General features: G+C 38.3%; 1 protein-coding gene across 4 annotated transcripts in view; it reads left to right on the forward strand.

Annotated features, from left to right (window-relative positions):
- LOC109041769 (cytosolic carboxypeptidase 2) overlaps nucleotides 1-18,842 on the forward strand; it is a 302,746-nt gene that overhangs the window by 55,099 nt on the left and 228,805 nt on the right. For 2 of the 4 annotated variants that reach the window (XR_011899358.1, XM_072297302.1), the window contains exon 2: nucleotides 18,424-18,492. The exons of the other annotated variants lie outside the window; for them this stretch is intronic. Coding sequence is in view for 1 of the 2 variants with exons in the window: in XM_072297302.1 (XP_072153403.1) it covers nucleotides 18,424-18,492 (69 nt within the window). In the remaining variant the exon portion in view is untranslated. The remainder of the gene's footprint in view (nucleotides 1-18,423; nucleotides 18,493-18,842) is intronic. 4 annotated transcript variants of the gene reach the window in all.

The following is an 18,842-nucleotide window of genomic DNA, read 5'->3' on the forward strand; positions in this document are numbered from 1 at the left end:
TAGATAAGCACACCTGGCGTTTGGATGTCGCAGAGCACCAGGGCGCGCCATGGGAGCAAATTCTACGTATGTATGTTGACAATTTTATAAGATTGAATTTTGAAGTCACTTTAAATGAGTTTTTTGTACAGGAACGGATTTGTTACGAAAATATGCTGGAAAATCGCGATTTTCGAGCTTTTCACGGCTTTAAAACCGCTCCCAATGGACCTATAATGAAAAAATTGGCATCATTTTTGTCTTAAAAGTAAGCAGCATTAATTTTTAAGGTAAGACTATCCTGAAATTTTGCGAAAATACAAATTTATTGCACTCAAATGGCGAAAAACCGTGGAAAATCGCGATTTTACGAATTTTTAGAGCTTTCCACGGCTCCAGCACTCTACCTAATGGACGTATGAAAAAAACGTTCAGATCATTTTTATAGGAAATTTTATCAGCTTTATTTTTGGAAATAACTATTTTCTCGATATATCGCACTGGAACAGAGATATCTCGGGAAAACCGCGGAAAAACGTGATTTTTCGCGGTTTTTCCGATTTTCCGGAGTTAGCACAAGGAAAATTTGTTGGGAAACCAAAAATTCGGATTCAGCGTAAAAAATTACATAGGAATCAATCATAACCTGATTTCACCTAAATTTTGCAAGGTAAACCCCTATTCTATCCTCTATTGCCTGGGCTAAGTGATGAAGTAATGACTCGCGCTGGACGCATAGTTCGACAGCCAGAGCGTTACGGCAACCCGGTCCCCAGCGATTGTCTGCCTTCACCGGAGCGCCTGCCTTCACCTGAGCCTAAGCAAACCATGCTGACATACGCACAAGCCGTGAGCGGTGCGGATCCAGAGGAATGGCTAAAAGCCATTGTGGAAGAAAGATCCTCTCTAAAAGAAAATAATACTTGGAGATTGGTTGAACGCAGTGAAGCAGAAGGAAGAAAAATTCTGAACAATACTTGGGTTTTAACAGTGAAAGATGATGGTAGGAAAAAGGCAAGGTTGGCAGTACGGGGGGACCAACAAACTTCAAGGAATAGAATTTGAGAAAACGTACAGTTCTGTAATCATGTGTACTTTTTTGGCCTTAGCTAGTGACATAAGTTATGACTTTATGACGTTTGATGTAAAAACAGCATTTCTCTACGGAGATCTACAGGAGGATATCTTTATGTATATTCCACAAGGGTACAAAAAGACCGAGCTGATATGCAAGTTGAATAGGTAAATCACTTTACGGTTTAAGACAGGCATCCCGTCAATGGAATCAAAAATTTGTAAATGCATTGGAAAATTTAGGCTTTCCACAGTTAATTTGCGAGAGATGTGTTTTTATAAACCAAGAGCGTGATGCTATAGTGAACCACTAGACAAGGTACGTATGTCAGCATTCTGATACAGGTTTCTTAGCCGAAAGTTCACGTAGAACACGCTGCGCACAACAAAAATTACCGAAATCAACTCCTTACGAAGAAATTAAATGAATCTTGATGCGTGAATTCAAACCACCCGCTCATGAAAACTCAATGCTATACGTATGATTCACATCGCGCGCTAAACGTTATCATGACAGTCTCTGCGATCTAAAAATCTGACAACCTCAATCTTGACGCTTTAGCTCAGTTACAGCAAATTGCTTATAGTTTGAACAACAAATGGTGGGAAATGAACGTTTGCTCGATTTAGAGGCTCGCTGAAACCGTTGTGATGCGCGATTTGACTCACGTAAAGTTTTGAGTTCTTGTGAGCGGGCCTTTTTAAATTTCTCGTAACGAATGTGAAATTAAAACGTTAAAATAAGTATGCATTTGAAGTTTTGACTCAATACAGAATGGAAAAATCAACACCGGTTGCCACACCCGCTGTGAAAACTGAGAGAGAAAGTGAAGGAGAGCAAAATGCAGACAGTGTTGTCAACTATCCCTATGGATAGGCAGTGAAAAGTTTAATGTACTGAACTACAAAAACCAGGCCAGATTTGACCTATGCCGTGAATGTGGCTAGCAGATTCATGGACAAACCCTCAAAATGTGATGTAGTTGCGGTAAAAAGAATATTTTGTTATTTGAATGGTAATAGAGAGGAATGCATCAAGTAAGTACAAACGCCGCAGTACTGATGATTTGCATGCATATTGCAACGCTAGCTATGCGGAGGACTTACAAGATAGAAAAAGCACAAGTGGGTTTGTTATAATGTTCAGAGGGATCCCAATTGCTTGGGGGTCCAGAAAACAAGAGGTCACAGCCACCTCCACAACTGAGGCGGAATTTATTAGTGCGTGTTCATTGGTAAAAGAACTAGTGTACCTAAAAGCGCTAATAGAGGATTTAATTAGGACCTAAAAAATAAGGACCTAATCAAAAATGGGATCTTTAATAAGCGATCCAAGCATATCGAAGTGAGGTTTCACTATATTTGTGAAGCGTTTCGTGCGAAAAGGTTTCAAATCACGCATGTGCCTGGGAGTCAACAGCTGGCTGACGTCTTCACCAAGCCTTTCGAGAATATTAAATTCAACGGCTTCAGGAAAGCCTTGTTCAATTAATTATTTTTTTTGTTTGTCTTTTCAAAAAAAAAAAAACATTGTATCTTAGGTTAAGAATTTGTTTAACTGTTGTCCGGTTTAAGAGGGGGTGTTGGAATTAAGGTCTAAAATAAGCAGTAAACCTGATAACTATGAAATATGTGTATGTGTAATGTGCTGATGAAGCAGCCTGCGAGCTGCAACTGTGTATTTGAAAAATAAAAAGAAGTTCGGATTAGTCCAAGCGCAACTCTCGGCGTTTTCGTAATCTCTCCTATCCTCGTATTATGTAAACGAAAATATTATTGACATAATATAGTTGAAAAAATATTTTCTGTTGAGCCTAAGATAAAATCAAGGGGAAAAGAGTCGATTTTTACTTACTTTTGTCTCATCAAAAAAAAATCCCCAGATATCGGAGCACAGCCTGTCACCTCATATCGAGGGGGAGGAGGGGGACCAAAAAAAACCTAAATCCGGCTCTGTGGTCCAATTATTGACGTAGACCGGCCGATCCAAAGTCTTGTAAAATGCATTCATTTGCGGTAAATGGTAAAGCGAATCAATAGCTGAATACTGTAGTCCAAACTTTTCTTCTGCAGTTGTTTCCATTCACCTTTGCGCACGGATGCCGCTGTAGGCAACCTACTTCGACGAAGCTCTAACAAGAGTCGCCAAGAATGGTTGATTTCTTGTGAATGAGTCATCGATAAAACATTTTTTAATTGTATTGCATAAAATCCTAGCGACTGACCTCATTAGGAATATATCACACTTATAAAAGATTTCAGTGATTCAACTTGGCAACTTTATTTATTTCTTATAAGGTAGCGACGGGAGGGAATCGCATTCTGTGTTCGTTTTTCAATAAAAGATCCAGTGTTTGGTTTGTCTATCTCTCTTAAGGTATGATGACGCTATTGCTTCGCTTGCAACTTTGCTCAATGCTGTGAACAATTATCATATACTTGGAGTCTAATAGTGTTGTCATTTTTCGTGTTTTCATATTTAACGTTTTATTTTGCGTCATTATCTGAAGTGTTGTGTATACATTTATCTCAACATTATCTGTATAAAATGGATGAAAAGAAGTTAGTCAACTAACAATTTTAAGTAAAAGTTTTATGTGAATTCACGCACATATACAAGATACGAGATGCTCCAATATCTCGAGGAAAAACTCGTGTATCCGGATATGTATATTCCAAAATCAGATTCTCTAGTATTTATTACGCTACACTCGTAGCTGCACACTGTAAGTTTTGATTTAATAGTAGCTTGTCTTTTACGAACAGAAGCTATAGGAATGGTTCCACCGAGCGAGTGTCGTGGTTTCAAGTGCTATTCACTCCCAGCTCTGCGTCCTCTCCAATTATCTCTTTTTCCTCACACAAAGTTGCAACGGCTTTCTTTTTTTGGTACCATTCAATTCAGTTTAAACTGTCAAATATGTAATATACTTTATAAGGGGATGATATATGAAAAGTTAATGTATTCGTCATGACACTTTTAACTATCAAATTGGTCGAACAATTAACATGAAAATCCCTAATTATAATAAGTCTTCATTTTCTTTATTTTAATGTTCTTATTTTATATTGGACGTACTTAAACTCGTCTCAGTTACCTATTAGAGATCTTGTCACACACTTTTTACAGGCAATTATTATTGAAATCTGGAGCATTCAAAATCCGGAGAAAATTAAAAATGAGACCACAATATTAAGCTGTATACCCATATGTTGGGTATCCTCAAAGTACCGCACTTTTTATTAGTAAATACCGACAAAAGATCAAGCCAAGCTCCTCAGATCAAGATTGACCACGTTCCAGCGTTTTGAAAATGGCTTGTCAAACTGACCCCTCCCGTTTACTGAGCTAGAGTTATGCTTTGCATACATTCTTTGATTTTCGAACAAAAGTGTCCCTAGTAAAATGTTCCATGCAAAATTTGCATGGTAATCAGCCGCATGAAAAATTGAGATGGAAACCAGAATAATTTCCATGCGCATATGGCACGGAAACCAACTTCATGGAAATCAGCCTCATGGAAAATGTTAAAGAGGGTGGTTGGTGAATAAGAGGCATCCCAAAGGATTAGGTACTTAAGGAAATAATTTTCGAAATCATGGAATAATAAAATTGACTAAACAAAAAGCTGACTTTAAAAAATAAGAATAAAGAAAAAATAAAACTTTTCGAAAATGTTTGTATAACATAATAAGTATTTATTTTTGATGACTGAGATTGTTACATTTTTTTAAATATTAATAGTCCTATTCAGTTCGACTATAATATTCAAGACTATTCTAGACCATTCATTAGACTATTCTATTTCATGTGCACGGAAACGATGACGTTTCCGTGTCGCGCGGAAATCACTTGAGTTATTCCACGCGACTCTCGTGGAAATCAATTGCTTTCCATGCGTTTTTGCGCGGGAATCAAGGGATTTCCACACTGAAAAAAAAGTGTACTACATATAAGGCGGAGGCGCCTTGGATCAAGTAGCCGTTTATTCAAAAAGTATAGACTAGTGACGTTAGTTTGTTCCAACAGAACAGAGTTCGATTGGATCAAGTACATGCGTTACCTCAAATTAGCACTCCACGTGTATTTTGAAGTGAGAAAACATTTACTTAAAAGTAGAAATATTCCGACACGCGAAAATGTTTATTGAAATTAGGTTATCATCTTCGGTTTGAAAAGAGTGCCTGTTGATCTTGATCTAAGTCAACCGTTTACTTAAAATCAGGAAACGGTTGCGTGACTGACGAGCGCATTTACTGGTTACAAGCTGATGGTTGGTTTAAAATAAGTAAAACGGCCGAGCATCTGGCCCGAATAGGTTTTTTCCAGGCGTGTTTACTTATTTCTAGCCAATGTTGTTTTTAATTTATTAAATAGTCACATCGAGGCATGCACACTGCACCCATGCCATATGTATTATTATTAATCATTAACTGCAAAAAATAGATAAATTTATCGAATTTTTGATGAAAAAAATTATTCAATTGCATATCTGCAAATCTCGAAGACTGCACATGGCAAGTACCGACTTCCAAATTTTGGCCTACCTGTTGGAATCTGAACTGGGACCTACAGCTTACGAACCTAACACCCTATCTACTTAGCCATCGGGGCTTCTGTCGCCGTCGGGCGAATTTACACTATATAAGTCATTGACTTAGGATCTCGCCATTATTGTGATAGTGAATTTGCTTGAGACCTGATGGGTTAAGATTTTTTGAACCCGAAAGGATGCATTTGGAGTGAAAGAGAGATACGCGTGGTACTGTCGTCACTTTTTTATGTTTATATTTTTTTTCTTTCCCATCTCATATTAATTTTAATATTTTTAAAAATAATTACTTAATACAATTCACTTTATTTAAAATTTTCTCTCTTCATCTTTTCTCAAAGAATCGCTGAAGAATCGCTGACTTTAAAACAATAAGAATAAAGATAAAAATAAAACTTTTCGAAAATGTTTGTAACATAATAACTATTTATTTTTGATGACTGAGATTGTTACATTTTTTTAAATATTAATATTCCTATTCAATTCGACTGTAATATTCAAGACTATTCTCGACCATTCATTAGACTATCCTATTTCAGTTAGTATATTAAAAGTTCTATTCAATAGTTCAAGTTAATTCACATCGGGCGGAAAAGGAACAATGTGAGCATTTTGAAAGAAACATTAATTGTTCTACTTCCTTACTTTAAAAAATAAGCTTTGAGATTTTGTGAATTAAGGCATCTTTTTCCGTGGACAGTCACAATTTATTCACAAAAAATGTTCAATCTACGATTACCTTTTTATTTTACTCAGTTTACATAATCACACGTGTGCCCTGCTAAAAATTTCTCATGGGAATTTCATGCAGGCTGTTTTGGGCAGGGGAATAATTCCCCTGAGAGGTGGCTCTCATGAGAAGTGGCTCTCATGAGAAGTGGCTCCCATGAGAAGTGGCTCCCATGAGAAGTGGCTCCCATGGGAAGCTCCCTAGTCCGTGTCAAAAATACAGTCTCCACTAGCAGAGCCATAGAAGAAAAAGATTGAAGATTAAACGCGAAAATTAGTTCGTACTATTGCCGTGGCATGTTTTAGACATGAAAGAAATTCTTTGCTATTGTGCAAACCTCCGCAGTGCGGTCATTCCCAAGCGGTCTCCCATATCTAGGTACTAATTGCGCCCGACGTTACTTAACCCTCGTGATCCCCCGAGTGCCGCTGCCGTGGAGCTCCGGAGGCCCACGTGTATTCGAGGGAAAGGGTATCCCAGGATAAGGGCACCAAAATGCCCCTCCTCACGGATTTTGAATTTAATGGTCTAAACCCCTTCAGGAGGTCCTAAAAACATGGTTTTGGGCAATTTTAACCTCCTGACCCCAACCACCCCCCCTCCAGCCCCGAAAAACCCATTTTTCGGGGAATTTTGGGGTATTTTCACGTTTTATTTCATATCTCCCGCGTTTTTCAATGAAAATGCACCAAAATTTCACCAAATGTACATCAGGCAATCACATTCTTGGGTAAAAAAATCAAATTTATCGAAATATATTTATACTCCGAAAAAAATTCGTGAAAATCGTAAATTTTCAATTTTTTTCAGATTTTAGCGGTTTTAAAAAAAATGAGGACACATACATTTTTTTTTATTGCCTTAAAATGTAGGTAATATACCCAGTTGTTACCAAAAAAAATTTCAAGCCTTCACGCGTGGTGCGTCCCACCGAAAAAATAGTTTTTTTGGCGCCAAAACGGTCAAAATGGCTCTTTTGGCAACGGTTTACTCGCACGCTATCAAGATAGTAACACTAAAATCTCTAATTTTTGGTTTCAATGTTTCAAGAAGCATGCCCTAGTATCGTCAGAAAAGGTTTCAAGTCGATCGAGTCCTTACGCCCCACGTAAAGTACCGGTTTTTGGCGCCAAAATGGTCAACATTCCTATTTCAGAAGAGGTTACTCGCCGTAGGGTGGCCCTTATTTTTGACTTTACGGAATTTAAAGTGCAGAGCCCTGCAAATGGTTTCATTTGATGAGAAAATAACTGGGAAAAAATAACAATGGAGAAAAAAATATTTTAAAACGCGCCTCAAAGAGCCTAAAGTTCCGAGCGTGGCGTGCGAAGACGCGTTTTTTCGTCATTTTGCGAATTTTTTTTCTCCCGTTGAAATGTTTCTACGGCTTTGAAATTTTTGTAGGTAACATACTTTTTAGAGTACTTTACGAAAAAAATAATGAAATTTACCTCGCCCAATTTAAAATGCCCTTTTTACCTCATCAAAGAGGCCATGTCGTGCGATTTTGCCGATTTTCCCTTACAATCTAGCCGCACGGCGCGCGGCGTGTCTTTTTTCCACCTTCAAATTGTTGCTTCGGTTTTGAAATTTTCTGAAGTAGGTATCACATATTTTATAGTAATTCACGAAAAAAATAACAACATTTACCTCGCTACTTTTAAAATACCCCATTTCCCCTTCAAAGTGGCCTCGTTTGGCTGCCAAAACTCGTTCAGGCAAACTGTGCCGGGAGAATGTTTATGAACAATCGACGAAATCGCATGATGTTTGATGGGCGAGGTAAATTTCATTATTTTTTTCGTAAAGTACTCTAAAAAGTATGTTACCTACAAAAATTTCAAAGCCGTAGAAACATTTCAACGGGAGAAAAAAAATTCGCAAAATGACGAAAAAAAACGCGTCTTCGCACGCCACGCTCGGAACTTTAGGCTCTTTGAGGCGCGTTTTAAAATATTTTTTTCTCCATTTTTATTTTTTCCCAGTTATTTTCTCATCAAATGAAACCATTTGCAGGGCTCTGCACTTTAAATTCCGTAAAGTCAAAAATAAGGGCCACCCTACGGCGAGTAACCTCTTCTGAAATAGGAATGTTGACCATTTTGGCGCCAAAAACCGGTACTTTACGTGGGGCGTAAGGACTCGATCGACTTGAAACCTTTTCTGACGATACTAGGGCATGCTTCTTGAAACATTGAAACCAAAAATTAGAGATTTTAGTGTTACTATCTTGATAGCGTGCGAGTAAACCGTTGCCAAAAGAGCCATTTTGACCGTTTTGGCGCCAAAAAAACTATTTTTTCGGTGGGACGCACCACGCGTGAAGGCTTGAAATTTTTTTTGGTAACAACTGGGTATATTACCTACATTTTAAGGCAATAAAAAAAAATGTATGTGTCCTCATTTTTTTTAAAACCGCTAAAATCTGAAAAAAATTGAAAATTTACGATTTTCACGAATTTTTTTCGGAGTCTAAATATATTTCGATAAATTTGATTTTTTTACCCAAGAATGTGATTGCCCTGATGTACATTTGGTGAAATTTTGGTGCATTTTCATTGAAAAACGCGGGAGATATGAAATAAAACGTGAAAATACCCCAAAATTCCCCGAAAAATGGGTTTTTCGGGGCTGGAGGGGGGGGTGGTTGGGGTCAGGAGGTTAAAATTGCCCAAAACCATGTTTTTAGGACCTCCTGAAGGGGTTTAGACCATTAAATTCAAAATCCGTCAAAATCCGTGAGGAGGGGCATTTTGCTGCCCTTATCCTGGGATACCCTTTAACAAGCATAAACATCTCCAGCGCCGCGTCGCGTTGGTTCCATGATGGAAAGCAACGATATTCTTGAAAATTTCTACATTACGCAGTTTCAAAGAAACAAAAATAATAAAAAATTAGATCAATTTTTGGAAAGAAAGAAGTGAATAACACATGAATCAAAATAAATTGAATTAAATTGAATGAAACAAAATAAACAAGGAAATTAAATAAATTAACCTAAATAAATAAATACATTGAATAGATTGTAATAAATAAATGAATAAAATAAAATAAAAAAAGATTAATATAAATAAATAAATCAAATAAAATAAAATAATAAACAATTCATAAGTAGAATAAAATGTATTTTCATAAAGAAATAAAATATGTTAAATTATTTATATAAAATAGTACTGTATCGAATTTATTTGTCTCCATAGCATCTTTTTGGCTATAACGCACCTGAAAAATATTATGAAAATAAATCAATAAATAAAAAAATCAACAAATAAATAAAATGGATTGAAAAATAAATAAACTAAAAAAATAAAAAAACAACCGATAAGCCGGAAGTCCGCCAACCGAATCTTAAAGCTACGGGACGCGCGGGGACGGAGGGACAGGACTGAGGATCCCCAGACTCTCATGGGTGCACAAGTGACCCCCTATTCATATCCTTGGGAGCACAGGGGATCCCCTGTCATTCCTTGGGGAGCACAGGGGCTTCTCCTTGCTATTCCTCAGGGAAGCAGATGTGATCTCGTGTGCAGCCCCAGGGGAAATATTTTTATCAGGGTATTTATATATTTAATATTCTAAGGCCTTTTTTGGCCTCCAACAGTTTGTGCTAATTCGATCTTGGAAACTACTGGACCGATTTTCCTCGGATTTGTTTTAAATGAAAGCTCATAGGGTCTAGATGTGCCAAGACCCCTTCGTTTTTTCGATTTGCGCGACCGAAGTTGCAAAATTTACCTCGATTTGATAACGACATATTTGCGTTTTTGACGCTGGACGAGTCATATGGTTGGGGGACCTCCCACCCTCTGATTTTCCGTTTCCCTCTCCACGTAAACCCATCCCTACCTGCTCACAACACGTGTCACCCTGCTACCCTAGCATGGGTCCTACGGCAGTTTCACTCATGTCGGGGGTCGGCTCATGTCTTCTTCCAAGTGGATTGGTGATTTATCTTCACCCTTTCGCACCGTTACATTTTCAAAAAGTGTTCTGATTTTCTTTTCCAGGAGTGTTATTTATTTTTCAAGGTTGTTTCTTTTTCTAAAAGTAGGTAATTTTAAGTTTCCTATTCTTTGTTTTTGAATTTATCATTTTGCCTCCAGGAAGTCCTCTAAGCACTGGTAGTAGCAAAATTTGGCTCGCGAAGCGAGCCAACAGTTACTCGCAGAGCGAGTAACTGGGGGTCCGGGGGGCTTGCCCCCAGCTAGCGGCGCAAGCGAGCGTAGCGAGCTGAAGCAGCTAGTAACTTATAAAGCATCTAAAGTAGATAAAGACGCAGTGTTTTGTCGTACCGTATCCGTTCATAGGTTCGGTGACATCTTTATAGGACGCTGTAAGGTCCTGCATGCATTTCCCATGAATAAAGTTCTGTGGTGCTCCACTGTGGTGGACTGCAGTCACATATGGGCCCGTGGCATTTTCCCGAAAGTTCAATGATGATCCACGGGACACCGTGAGTGGTCCCGCGAAAGCACATTTACGGGTCACATAAACACTCTCATGGGAGCTCACGGGTCACATGTTTGCTCCCAGGGGAGCTCACGAGTTCCCCTGTCCATTCCCCAGGGGAGCACATGTGATGTCATGTCATTCCCCTGAGAGCACATGTCATTCCCCTGGGAGCGCATGTGATCACATGCCGTTCTCGTGAGAGCACATGTAATCACATGCCATTCCCGTGAGAGCGCATGTGATCACATGTCATTCCCATGAGAAATTTTTAGCAGGGGACGTTTTAATATTTTATTCTTTAGGGTGTCCCAAAAGTCCGTACCCCCCCCCCCCCCTCGTAACTTTTGAACGGTTAGCGATAGAAAAACGAAACTTTGGGAATGTTTCTATCTTAAAAGGGTCCATCTTCTAAGGGGGTCAAAATTTTTGTCCCCCCTCAGGGGGGGGCCCTCAACCCCTCAGTGGGGGCGCGGGGCCCCTACCTTTTTTTTTTTCAAATAGTAACCCCTATCTTGTGATACATCATTAGAAAGAGCTTAAAAAACTAAGAATTTTGGCGCAAACCGCAAAGCAATATCTTAATTTTTGACCGAGTTATGATAGGTCAAAGGTCAAATTTGACCTACTTTCAAAAAATCATATATCTGGTTCAAATCATCGTAAAGAAAAAAATAAAACGGGAAAATTTACCAAATTGTAAGCACCTTCAAGTAAAAATCACAGAAATTACTTCAAACTAATTTTAAGGGGGGTTTCGGACCCCCAAATACGTCATTTTAAAGGTCATACGATATTCTCGCGAAATGAGCCAATTTCCCTTTACTTTTTCTCAACATTATCTTAGTTAGTTCAAAATTAGTTCAACATTGCGATTTCAAGTCCCCCATTTCCAGCAAAGTTTTTAAAAAAAATGAAATTTAAATGGTTGAATTGAATCACCTTAAATTTCGTTTTTTGGACTTTGCTCGAAATTTGGGGATTTGGAAACGCAATGTTGAACTAATTTTGAACTTACTAAGATAATGTTGAGGAAAAGTAAAGGGGAAATTGGCTCATTTCGCGAGAATATCGTATGACCTTTAAAATGACGTATTTGGGGGTCCGAAACTCCCCTTAAAATTAGTTTGAAGTAATTTCTGTGATTTTTACTTGAAAGTGCTTACAATTTGGTAAATTTTCCCGTTTTATTTTTTCTTTACGATGATTTGAACCGGAGATATTATTTTTTGAAAATAGGTCAAATTTGACCTTTGACCTATCATAACTCGGTCAAAAATTAAGATATTGCTTTGCGGTTTGCGCCAAAATTCTTAGTTTTTTAAGCTCTTTCTAATGATGTATCACAAGATAGGGGTTACTTTTTGAAAAAAAAAAAAGGTAGGGGCCCGCGCCCCCACTGAGGGGTTGAGGGCCCCCCCCTGAGGGGGGACAAAAATTTTGACCCCCTTAGAAGATGGACCCTTTTAAGATAGAAACATTCCCAAAGTTTCGTTTTTCTATCGCTAACCGTTCAAAAGTTACGAGGGGGGGGGGGGGGTACGGACTTTTGGGACACCCTGTAGAATAAAATATTAAAACGTCCCCTGCTAAAAATTTCTCATGGGAATGACATATGTGATCACATGCGCTCTCACGGGAATGGCATAGTTCAACATTGCGATTTCAAGTCCCCCATTTCGAGCAAAGATTTTAAAAAAAATGAAATATAAATGGTTGAATTGAATCACCTTAAATTTCGTTTTTTGAACTTTGCTCGAAATTTGGGGATTTGAAAACGCAATGTTGAACTAATTTTGAACTTACTAAGATAATATTGAGGAAAAGTAAGGGAAAATTGGCTCTTTTCGCGAGAATATCGTACGACCTTTAAAATGACAAATTTGGGGTTCCGAAACCCCCCTTAAAATTAGTTTGAAGTAATTTCTGTGATTTTTACTTGAAAGTGCTGGTAAATTTTCCCGTTTTATTTTTTCTTTACGATGATTTGAACCGGAGATATGATTTTTTGAAAATAGGTCAAATTTGACCTTTGGCCTATCATAACTCGGTCAAAAATTAAGATATTGCTTTGCGGTTTACGCCAAAATTCTTAGTTTTTTATGCTCTTTCTAATGATGTATTACAAGATAGGGGTTATCATTTGAAAAAAAAGTTGGGGGCCCCCGTGCCCCCCCTGAGGGGGGACAAAAATTTTGACCCCCTTAGAAGATGGACACCTTTAAGATAGAAACATTCCCAAAGTTTCGTTATTCTATCTCTAACCGTTCAAAAGTTACAATGGAGGGGGGGGGTACGGACTTTCGGGACACCCTGTATAGCTGCACTTCCTTTTCTTCACACTCTCATAAGTTGATAGGAAGGTGGTAAAGAAGTGCTGGATCCACCCTATTTTGCAGGGAAACAAGTTGAAAAGGTTCAAATACTTCAATTACAGTAAAAAATGATGAGCTTTTATGAGTATCCGTAAAAGACTTGGGGGGGGGGGGGGGGGAAGCCGGAATGATCGGTCCCAACTCGGCCCTTCGACCCAAAATTTTCCGGGACACAAATGAGTCAAAGTTTGAATTATCAACGATTTTACAATCGCAGATTCCTATTGAAAATACAGAATTATCTTTATTTTTTTTCAAAACCACTCCATCGTCGCGTTCATAAAGCAAAGGGACCCAGAAAATCGATATTGAATAGTGTGACAGCAGAATTATTCGATTCTCTTCATCTGTCAACTTGGTGGGTGACATGCTGAAAAGTATGATTCTCTCCACATTTTTTAATTTCTTCCTCGGCCCTTGGTATAAGCATGCATTTTATTTGACTCTTTTTAATTCTATCTGCGAGGGATCTTTCATTCACCAGGACAGGAAAAGTAAGGAGGAAAATAAAAAAAATGCGATTGTTCAGTGTGAAGAAATACATTGTCAGGTGGAAATGAACTGATGTAATGGAAAAAACCCCCGGCTTTAATCTACTTAAGTATTAAAGTCCTCTTTATTAGGCTCCCTTCATTTAACAATAAAAATCAAAACTTCAAATGCACAAAGCCGATCTACATATTCAGTGCCGGCGGATGAGCACCCAGATTCTCCGACGTGAGATCGCCCTAACTATTGAGTTTGCCCACAAACTCAACTCCCAATCCCTGTTCTAATCAAAATATTTTAATCCTTGCATCTTTGCATCCTACTAAGTCTTCAGAAAAAAAAAAAAAAAAAAAAAAAAAAAAAAAACATCCGACGCATCACACGAAAAGAATTAATTAATTGCCATAATTTCCGAGTAGGTAATGACAATACCTCACTTTTCTCTAGTAAAAATAAAATGCATTGGTAAAATGATGATATGAATTTCTAGAATGAAATATCCTGTTTGACATCACTTCATGATAAATTAAATGTTCGCAACTTATTTGTTATCCTAACAAGAATTTGAAAAAAACTAGACTAGATTCATTCCATGAATTAGTTATAACTGTTCCATCGTGCATCGAATTTCGTGGAAATTTACAAATTTCAAGCATTTTTTCCCTCCTCAGTATGTTAATTTTTGCATTTTTATCCATTAACATCTTCTTCTTTAGTAATAAGTTGCGGATTACATTCATTCTATCCCAAATCTTCACCTTGAAACGCTAACACTTTAGGCACACCAAAAAAGGTGGAAAAAAAGATAAGTACACTGTTTAAGGAAAAAAGTAACCAAAAATAGCATAAATGATGAGAAATATTTTATTTTAACTCCACTGACAAATCAGAGCAACCACAAACCAAAACACAAATCTCATGGGAAGTAAATTAAAGGTGATCACTTGACTGAATTTGGCTCTTTAGCTATTATATATTTACAAAAAATTGCTCTTATGTTGCTCAGTTGCTACTTAATTGCTCATTATGCTCTTTATAGTGTTTAGTTAGATATAGGTACAGGGTGATCTAAAAGTCCCTTCCACCCCTCTAACTTTTTACCAAATTGAGCTAAAAATTTGAAACTTAGGGGATGTTCCAAGGTCAAAGGGAGCTACTTTTTGTCTCCCCTAAAATTTTCAGGCAAACCTTTTCGTGCAAACCCGAAGGCGATATCTCAAACTGTTTCAAAATGGCGGCTGGTTAAAGTTCAAAATGGCCGAAAACTCACACCGGTTATTTGTCGATGTATTTGCGCGAAAATCGGTAACGGGTATTTTGACACGGGAAAAACGAATTTGACGTAAGATTTTAAATAAAACACCGATATTTCCAAAATGGCCGCCGATTAAGGTTCAAAATGGCCGAAAATTGCAACGCGCGGTTTTTCGTTGATTGATTTGCTTAAAACTGGGAATTTGAGGGTATTTTGGCAAAAGATTAACACATTTGAACTTAGATTTCTAAAAGAACCAATTTTTGGTCATTTCGAACTTTCACCAGCGGCCATTTTGGAAATTTCGGTTTTTTTGAAAATCAAACGTCAAATTCGTTTTTCTCGTGTCAAAATACCATTAGACACCGATTTTCGCGCAAATCCATCGAAAAATAACCGGTATGAATTTTCGGCCATTTTGAACTTTAACTGGCCGCCATTTTGAAACGGTTTGAGGTATCGACTTCAGGTTTGCGCGAAAAGTTTTCTTTTTTAATGTTCTTTCAAACGAGCTATCACAAAGGGGGTCTTAAATGTTGGGGCCGTTCCCCCTCCCCCCCGCCCCCCCAAGGGGGCCCCCTTGAAAATTGTAGGGGGCCACAAAGTAGCTCCCTTCGACCTTGGAACATCCCCAAAGTTTCAAATCTTTAGCTCAATGGACCACTAGACAAAGTACGAATTTTAGCATTCTGATACATGTTTCTTAACAAAAATTTAATGTAAAATGCGATGCGCACAGCAAATATAACCGAACTCCTTACGAAGACGTTTAATGATTCTTGTTGCGTGAATTCAAACCACCCGCTCATGAAAACTCAGTGCTCTACGTGATTCACATCGCGCGCTAAACGTTTATCATGATAGTTTCTGCGATATAAAAATCTGAAAACCTCAACTTGACGTTTTGGCTCAGCTATAGATAATTTCTTGGGGTTTGAACAACACATGATGGGAAATGAACATTGCTCGATTGAGAAGCTTGCTGAAACCGTTGTAGTGCGCGATTTGACTCAAGTAGAGCTTTGAGTTTCTTTTGAGCGGGCAGTGCAAATTCCTCGTATAACCAATGTGAAATAAAGACGTTACCTAATATCTTCGTCAGGAATTGGTTTCAGTAATTTTCGTTGCACGAATCGTGTTCTAAGTGAAATTCTGGTAAAGAAACATGAATCAGATTGCTTAAATTGCTTAATTGTCTGGAAGTCCATTAGGTAAAGAGTTAGAGGGGGTGGAAGGGACTTTTGGACCACCCTGTATATTAACGTTTAAGTGTGAAAAAGTAATTGGGAAATGTGCAACGCGAGTGTCAAGACTTTTTCGGCGCTAGATTGGCTGTTTTTCCCACTATGCGACGGTGCTCTGAAGGCGTTGTCCCCTTTTACTAATTTCAAGAAACGGGTTTCTTCTTTAAAGTACACGATCGCTTATTTTAAAATGCCGTTGATTTTATTCAACAAAATAGGACTTTCCCATTCCAAGACAATTCTGAGTGCCTACATTGAGAGACCCGGTGTTTTCCTCCAAGGCGGACCCGCCGTGGAATTAGTAGAAAATCCGAGTCAAATCGTTCACTTAATTTAAGTACCTACGCCTTTTTTTTCAGTGCATGTAAATGCGCATGGAAAATTTTTAAGTACCAGGTTGTACCAACAATTCGTCCCTCCTGGGCAGCCAATCATTATGAGGGGTAGGTACTTACTACTGAATCGTTCTAATGATACTACGTTGCTAAGAAGCAGCCAGAGGTGAAGGAAGACCTGTTTTCTGCAACAGAGCAATGTCTGTCCCCACTTGGACGAGCACACTAAATAGTTTATAAAACATGAGATTGTCTGTCCACCGCAGCCTCCCTAAAGCTTGGACTTCGCACCATAGGTTATTCCTTACGTTGAAAAATGGTGAATACAGGAGTTTCAATTCTGTAAACAAAATGAAAAGAGCTGTTAAAACTCAAGAGCCTCAGAAAAAAAAAATTTTGAGAGAGGGGGAGGGGGGAGGGAAAGAGAAAGAGGGGGAGGAAAGTCGAGAACGGCACTTTGAAAAGGAAATCAGTGCCCTGCCGTCCAGTGAAGAGGAGCAAATCGTAGTAGGTGCCTAACCTTCATAGTATTCTGGAAGATTTATTTAATAAAACCACTGCAATCTTTAAATCTTTACTTTGTTTTCAGAATAAATGCTAATAATACCGGATGGGTGAGTTCAACCTTCCAGTTTCAAAACTATGTAACTTGGTCAAGTTTGGACTGGTCCTGTCTTATCGGTATTTATTACATCAGCAACTCTCCATGAACCGCATTTTGATACCTGCTACCATTATTTCGAAGAAAAAAAACGAGCAGCTCTACATACAAATAGAAAGGAACTACTAGATGGGGTATCCCTATCCCATAAGAGCTGCTCGTTTTTTTTCTCCGAAATAATGGTAGCAGGTATCAAAATGCGGTTCATGGAGAGTTGCTGATGTAATAAATACCGATAAGACAGGACCAGTCCAAACTTGAACAAGTTACATAGTTTTGAAACTGGAAGGTTGAACTCACCCATCCGGTATTATTAGCATTTATTATTATAAACGAGCAACTCTTATGGGATAGGGATACCCCATCTAGTAGTTCCTTTCTATTTGTCTATTTTTTATTTTTGTCTGTGTTTTTCCTTTTGGAAGAATTGGGTCTCTTACCATCTACTCACTATAAAATATTGCAATATTAACCCTAGCGAAAATATTACCTTGCGGCAAGGTATCGGCCTTGCCACCCTCTTCGAGGTCTATCCGAGCCCTCGCCGGGTCAGTTCGTGGAACTTAACGACTGGGAATAATTACGGATGGCAACGTTGGAGACGAAGATCAAACCCAACACGGGGTATTTCCCGATGCTGTGTCGCCTTTTTCGCGCCCTGCGTCTGGATTTGGGTCTTGTTGTCATACGGTTTTATTCCCGGTCGTCGAGTTCCTTGAACTGGCTCGGCGAGGGCTCGGATAGGGCTCGGAGAGGATGGCAAGGCCGATACCTTGCCGCAAGGTCATGGTTAGCTCACCGTAAGGTAATCTTTACGCTAGGGAAAGCATTGATTTCTCTTTAGATTCTAAACCCCATTCCGGCAAAAACTTGAACTCATTTTCTATATCATGAGGTATTTTTTTTTACTCTCTCCCGCCCTATACATTCCTCCTGGGTGACCAACTCATTTATAAGACTCATATTTTCATATTTGTATGCTCATTACTGAATTTGATACAGGATTGTTCTTAAGGATGCCCCCGTCAAGTCCGCATGGCTATCTATCGATACATTTTGCCAAGAAAGTATAGCTTTGTCGTATCTTGACTTCTTGAGAGTAAGAATCAGGTACCTAACTTTTTTACGCCTAAACTGAAGAGTGAAACTTTTTTTATCTGAGAAACTACTTATCAGCAGTTTCTCTGAGTACGCTATACTTAAAGAACGTGTTCTAGAATTGTTTACCTATTCGTCCACCCCTGAATTGATTTGATTCGTCGATGTGCTCCATTTGCAGCTTTACTTACAATGGATGTACTGTACTGTGAGGACTCGACAGCTGTAATTTGTGGGAATATTGCCTCAGGTGCGTTACCAGTTGCGTTTAATGCATGAGCTTTTGGCGAGGAAAATACATAGGTAACATACATATTTTATTACCTACGTTACGTCACCATTGCGTTTATTACTTTTAGATGTGTGAGAAAGTTGGGACACTTTTTACATTTTCCCCTAAAGCATCCGAAATTTTCATAGTATCACAAAATTAGAAATATTCTCCCCTCTTGTACACTTTTATGCTTCATTTTACGAAGTTTGGTCCCAATTGGACGAATAGGAGCTTTGCTAAAAATTGAATAGAATATTATTAAACTCGTTTCCTGGAAGAGTTTGGACAAAGTAGAAAAAACTTCGAATTTAAGACAAATTAAATTC

Source organism: Bemisia tabaci, chromosome 2 (assembly GCF_918797505.1).
Source record: "Bemisia tabaci chromosome 2, PGI_BMITA_v3".
NCBI lineage: Eukaryota > Metazoa > Arthropoda > Insecta > Hemiptera > Aleyrodidae > Bemisia > Bemisia tabaci.